At 40.1% G+C, this 7,066-nt stretch overlaps 1 protein-coding gene across 1 annotated transcript; it reads left to right on the forward strand.

Annotated features, from left to right (window-relative positions):
• Positions 1–4,280: 4,280 nt before the first annotated feature.
• LOC148852945 (basic form of pathogenesis-related protein 1-like) lies at positions 4,281–4,958 on the forward strand. Its single transcript, XM_088946413.1, has one exon. It carries the CDS (start codon positions 4,302–4,304, stop codon positions 4,788–4,790), a length of 489 nt encoding a protein of 162 aa, XP_088802539.1. The 5' UTR covers positions 4,281–4,301; the 3' UTR covers positions 4,791–4,958.
• Positions 4,959–7,066: the final 2,108 nt, after the last annotated feature.

Raw genomic sequence — 7,066 nt, forward strand, 5'->3', positions numbered from 1 at the left:
GCGTCTTGTACCGCTCTATTGTGCCATCTAAGTTGTACTTTATTTTGTAGGCCCATTTACTTCCGAGAGCCTTCTTCCCTAGCGGGAAGTCCTCCACTGTACAGGTTCTATTGTTCTCCAAAGCTTCAATTTTCTTTCTCATTGTCTCTCTCCAACGAGAGTCCTTGACAGCCTCTGAATAACTCTAGGGCTCATGATTAGCTGTGATAGCTGCTAAGAAAGAGCAATGTTGCAAAGAAAATTTATCACAATTCACATAATGTGTTATAGGATAGGGAGTACCTGAGGAGTGAGATTGGCGAGATGAACTAGTAGAAGGGCTCAGACTATGGTTGGAACACTATGTGGTGTGTATGACGTAGTCCTTGAGACGAGTGGAAAGATGCTTCACTCTATGGCCTCGTCCAAGCTGCTCATTCCCTGCATTCATAACTTCCATAGAACCCCCCCCCTTACATCATGCTCCCCTTCATTATTTTCACACCTGTCGCTTTGCTCTGCCTCTCTTATGACCTCACGAGTACTGCCTCTTTTACTTTCACTATCCTCCTCATCATTTACTTTAGTTGCTACCTGGTTTTAATCAAGATTACCATCATTGTGTCCGCGTTTGACTTGTTTTTCTTCAATAGCATAAGGAAACTCAGTTTCTGAAAACACCACATCCCTAGAGACAAAATATTCATTGTTTTTTAAGCCATAAAATCTCCACCCCTTCTTGCCGAAGGGGTATCTTACAAACACACAACGTCTGGCTCTACTAGCAAACTTATCCCTGGTATGATTTAGGCTTCGCGCATAACACAAACACCCAAACATTCGTATATGTTTGTAGCTTGATTTCTACCCATACAGCATCTCATACGGTGATTTCCCCAAAAGGAGAGTGGAGGGGGTCCCGTTGATCAGATAACCAGCTGTCATAACACACTCTCCCCAAAACTCAATAGGGAGATTAGCCTGAAATCTAAAGGCTCTGGCAACATTCAGTATATGTCTATGCTTTCTCTCGACACGTCCATTCGGTTGTGGTGTTTCAACACATGAGGTCTGATGTATTATACCTTGCTCAGAAAAATATTCCTTCAAGCAAGTAAATTCAGTACCATTATCGCTTCTAACTATCTTCACCAATTTGTCATATTGGTGTTTAACCATAGTGAAGAAGTTCCGCAGCTTTTTGCCCACTTCACTTTTGTCATTAAGTAGAAAAATCCAAACGGCTCGCGAGAAATCATCAACAATAGTAAAAAAATACGAGGCACCACAAGACGCCCGTACAGAGTACGGACCCCATAAATCGCAATGAATCAAATCAAAAGTCCCTTTAGCATCATTTTCGCTAGAATCAAACGTACTTCTTGTCTGTTTGGCTTTTGAACAAACACCACAAATCCTATTTCCGCTACCACATCTAATGTTCAAATCAGGAAGAAGTTTACTTACTTTCTCGGAGGGATGACCCATTATCTTGTGCCATAACTCATATGATGCTTCGACCTCTGCTTTGTGAACCTTGCTTGAGTACACACCTTTGAAGCTGTAGAGCCCTCCGCGTAGTTCACCAGCACCAATCACCATCCTCAAAGTGTGGTCCTGTATAACACAAAACTTATTAGTGAATTGGATATAACAATTTCACTCCTCTAATAATTGCGACACAGATATCAGGTTACAATACGAACGAGGAAGCTCCTGTATTGCCATGACATGCTTTCTATCGGGCAATCAAACCTGACAACCAGTCACAGTCTCGGTATCATGCAAGTGACTCAAGTTCCGGGTCATATGGTGAGAGGGTCCTGTATCAATTATCCAATTCATACCTATCAACTTCTCATTTGTGCTGGGTTTGCAAGAATTCAAGAGATTAAGAAAAGTGGACCACTGTTCATTAGTCAATCCATCGAATGTTGTACGATCTCCCTCTGTCACGTGAATTGGTTCAAAGGTTTGCCCTACCGCTTGCGCAGCATTTGCTCTCTGTACGCTTCCACGTCCATGACCAGTTTTGCCTTGTGTTCCTCGGCCTCGAGCTTTCCCACTTCCAGTAGATATTGGTTGGTCCCCCCACTAGTCCGGGTAGCTGATTAGTTGAAAGCAACTCTCAGCCTCATGTCCTGTTCGTCCGTAGTTTGTACACACTACAGATTTCTCTTTTGTGTCGTGTCCCGTTCTTTTTATGCCACCTTGTGCTTGCGTAGCAAAGCTCATCGCCTCTCTTTTTTCTTGTTTGCCGCAGGTCACGGTTCTCAGCCGCTCCTCTTGTATCATAATGGCATAGGCTTTGTTCATGTTTGGCAGCGGATCGGTGCCCAGAATATTGGAACGCACTGTTCCATATACTGTGTCATCCAAGCCCATCAAAAACTGATGGACTCTTTCTTCTTCCTGTCTCTTCTTCAGCTTTGCAAAAATGTTGCAGTTGCAGCCCGCACAAACGCATGTTGGAATTTGCTCGTAATTAGCAAGTTCTTCCTAGATTTGTTTCAGTTTTCCATAATATGTCATGATTGGGAGACCGACCTATTTGCTGTTCGCGAGATCTGCCTTGAGTTGCTGAATTCTTGGCCCATTGCCTACTAAAAACCGTTCTTTGATGTCATCTCATAGATACTTCACGGCCTCCATATACGTGATCGTAGAACGCAGGCTCGGCTCTATCGTGTTGAGGATCTATGAAACCAGCATCGAGTTTACAGTCCGCCAGTCTTCCAATTCCGATGAATCATCTGTGGGCTAAGATATAGTCTCATCGACAAATCCGATCTTCTTGTTGGCTCGGAGCGCCATCCGCATTGCTCGAGCCCATTCTTCATAGTTATCTCCTTTCAATTGAACTTGGGTAATTATATTACCCGGGTTGTCGTTGGCAGTCAAGTAGTATGGTGAGACTACCTTTCTGCTTCCGCCCTCACCTTCATTCCGCTTCTCTCTTCCATCCGCCATGATTGATCAGTCAAAGCAATTTTTCTTCTTGGTTTCAGCGAATAACATATACCAGTTTCGACAAACGGAAGTAAAGAGAGTTCTACACAATCCTCAGAGATATGCTCCATGAACAGGGATCAGGAATGATCGAATATCACAGATACCAGCTTTGGAAGTAAAGAGGGCTCTACAAAATCCTCAAAGATCTGCTCCTCGAACAGAGATCAGGAATGATCAAAATTTGCAAACTCAGAAGGTTGTGCGACAGTCGAATGTTCCTGGCTCTGATACCATGAGAAACTTCAGGTTGAAGGAAAATATTTTCTTTCTATTCTGTTTCAGCACACGATTGCAGAGAATATATACAAAGTTTGAGTTCACTCCCTCTTGCGAGGATCTCGGCTAACCAATAGGTACAAACTACTAAAAGAATAATGAAAACAAAAACCAAAACCAACTAAAACATAAGAAATAAGACTCATACAAAAGATAAGACTCATACAGAAGATAAGGCTACGCTAAAATAAGGCTTAATATGACTGAAGCTGGTTCGGCAGGGAGCTTCTTCACTGGCTCCGAGAGCCAGCCCAATGCCTATAACTCTATGGCAAAAAAAAAAGTAACTATAACTCGATGGCAAGAAAATCAATTTGGACGGATTGGACGGACCAACAAGACATATTGGATTGGACTAATTTGATCCACAATATTTATTAGATTGGATTGGACCTAGTCCATCCGTAACAAATTTATATTGAATTGGGTTAGATTAATCCAATATCTGGTCCATTGATACAAGATAAGAATATATGTGTCAATGGACCGGGTTTGGGTTGAAAGCAATCTAAATCAAAATGAATTTGAACAGATTGGACGGTTCAAACATTGAATTAAACCGGTCCAAATTGGTCCAAAACATTCATTAATTGGATTGGATTGGACCTGCTCCATTTATAATGGACTCACATTGGACCAGATCGGATTGGACCAAATGCAGTCCAATTGACACCCCTAGTGTAGTGTATAGAATGTGGGTTGTTTATAGCTCTATAGTAGGAATCAGAAATCTGCATTGAACCTGCACCTAGTTTTTCGTTAATTTAAGGGAGTTTATAGATAATTCATTGACTCAAAGACCTTGATGAGTATTGTGACGTCATGTAACTCTGCATTGATTACGTCAACTTGCTTATGTCACAATAAAAATATCCCCGTGGCTCAGTGGATAAGATCTGTCGAGAAGCCCATGTTTTGAATATTCTTCGTTACATCCTTGATGTGGATATTCCTCTCTTTTGGGCTATAAATACTCTACTCTACGCTTATATTTTTTCATCAACGATCTCTACCCTAGTCTGTGAGTATCGAAAATGGCGTTGTGTAGGGCTAAATCGTCCCTCTTCATTATGATGGTTGGCCTAGCCTTGCTCCATGTCTCTGAAGCTCAAGACTCCCCACAGGACTACATAAATGCCCACAACGAAGCTCGTCGAGCAGTGGGGGTTGGCCCTATGACATGGGACAATACGCTGGCGGGCTACGCTCAGAGATACGCCAATCAGAGGATTGGCGACTGTGCCATGAAGCACTCCAATGGACCCTATGGCGAGAACCTCGCCGCTGCTATGCCTAGCTTGTCGGGGACCAATGCTGTGAAGATGTGGGTAAACGAAAAACAGTTCTACAACTACAACTCCAACTCTTGTGCTGCCGGAAAAGTTTGCGGCCACTACACTCAGGTGGTCTGGAGAAGCTCAGTTCGTCTTGGGTGTGCTAAGGTTCACTGCAACAATGGCTGGGACTTTGTCATTTGCAACTATGCTCCTCGAGGCAACTATGTAGGGCAGCGTCCTTACTAGTCTTTACCTGCACATCCAAAATAAAATGGAGGTCTAGATATGTAGCTTCCATCATAATAAATTTCAAATGATGATCAGATTAGATGGAAGGAGAGGAATTTTAGAGAAGATCTTCTGTATCAATCCTTAATACTTAAAATGAAGGAAATACGAATGACTTTCTGATCATAATTGCTTGCACATAAATTGACTATGGATGAAAATATTATTTTCTAAAAGTTCATATTTCTCAACTATTCAGGTTTGTTCTGAACTGAGGGGAGGTGAAGTATGAACTACCAGAAATATTTGGAATTTATATTCTAGTTTAATGTTTCTTCTTCATTTTAATTAAATGCAATTACCAAAACCGGTTTGATATCTTGTTTCTATTGAAATTCTATCAATTGATGTATTTTGATTCATGGGTAATCCATATACATTGTTTGGATGTGAAGCTGTATTAGTTTTGTTTGATTGGTCATTACAAAAATCTGTCCTTCTAGTCTGTACGGTGTTTGGTTTGATAGAAATTAAATAAGAGAGAAACATCGGATTCTGGCTTCTGGGGTGAGAATTATCATTCGAAATTGGCCTGGTGAATTTATAGTGGAGAGAACCATCCATCTTCATCTCTGTTCTGCATAAGAATCAGACCCAAGCAGTGTCTGAAGCTTCTGTTGGAGGGTTCTAACTAAAAACTTCCTTGGAGATTAGCCCATCCAGAAATTTAATTTAATTGGGTTGCTTATAGATTAATTAATGAAACCTTAAACCCTAAATTGATTACCAACCCATCCAGTATTCTCAAATTTTCAAAATCCATGGAGACGTGGCCTTATCCACTATGAAAGTAAAACCCATCCTAGCTACCAGAGTAGAAGGATGAACTATTATGACTGCTCAACAAACCCCAAACTTATTATTATCTAAGTGGGTTTTCACTCATTTATGGCATTGTTTTCTAAATTTTCCATGGTTTTCAAAACAGGATCGGACCAGATGGTCGGACCGGAAAACCCAGGAATCGGTCAATTCCGTTTTACCTCAGAATCATTATTTTCCCAAAAACCGTTGATTTGGCCAGTAAACCGCTGATCTGGGTGGTCGAACTGTTTGAACCGTTCAACGGTTTGGTCAGTTTTTATTTTTTATTTTTTTGTCAGAATGGGCCATCCGTTTGGTTTAAACAGTCTGACCGTTCGAACCGAAAACCAGACCCTGACCAATTCGATTTTAAAAACCTTGAAATTTTCTGAATTTCTATTTTCATAATTAGGGTCCAACCTTAATTAGCAGTTGGGATATGGTTGGCGTTCATAAGCAGTTTTCTTGAAAATAATCCTACTTCCTCTAGATTTACAGGGATAGAATGAACATGGTTAGTCTACACCTTCTAGATTGACATCTTCTCCGGTGGCGCTTCATTCCTCTTGACATAGTCTTTGTGTTTGTCGATTTGAGCTTTTCTAGTCCAAGTCAAAGTTGTCCACTTAAGAAAATTTCCACTGTACATGGACCATTAGAATGTGACTTTTTTGGTCACATTTGATTCCTAAACCGCTAGAAGCAAGATCTAAGTTCTACAGAAAAGTCTTTTTAAAGAACAAATTGCACTGTGCATGATAAGAAACCCAACTTTGATTTGAAGGAAAATATAGGGAAAGGTAGAAAAACTTTTACAAACTTTGTATTAACTTTTTCGTCTTTTTCTTTCTTTTCTTACCTTTTCCTTCAAACCAAACATTGCCTTAATGATTGACTCAATGAAATTGGCCACATATTACACCCACCACTTCAAGCGATGACTTTTTGCAAATTGACAAGTCACCAAATAAAAGAACACAAATTCGAAATATATTTCAATATGAAAAAGACTATTTATTAAAATACCGTGCTATCATTTGATTCCTAAACCGCTAGAAGCAAGATCTAAGTTCTACAGAAATGTCTTTTTAAAGAACAAATTGCACTGTGCATGATAAGAAACCCAACTTTGATGTTAGTAAATACATTGAATAATGTAAACTTAGAATATGAGAAACTAATGGAGACCAAGACAAAGAAAAAGGGGGATAGATAAGAACCTTTGAAACGTTCAAGCAATGACTTTTAGCTACTTCACAAGTTCGAAATATTTCACCAAGACAAATTTGAAATCTATTTCATTATGAAAATGATCAATTAATACCTCCTATAAACCTCATCCTGCCCATAGATCTAACATCAATTAACGGTAAAGATTCAGTCCAACCCTAAAAATCTTAATTCCACCCTAGGATTATACTGAAATTCTT

This window comes from Nelumbo lutea, chromosome 5 (assembly GCF_056320005.1).
Source record: "Nelumbo lutea isolate HS-2025 chromosome 5, American lotus-T2T, whole genome shotgun sequence".
Taxonomy (NCBI): domain Eukaryota; kingdom Viridiplantae; phylum Streptophyta; class Magnoliopsida; order Proteales; family Nelumbonaceae; genus Nelumbo; species Nelumbo lutea.

Bases quoted from the DNA above. Each gene is read 5' to 3' on its own strand.
- LOC148852945 (XM_088946413.1), top strand. From the start codon at position 4,302: ATGGCGTTGTGTAGGGCTAAATCGTCCCTCTTCATTATGATGGTTGGC.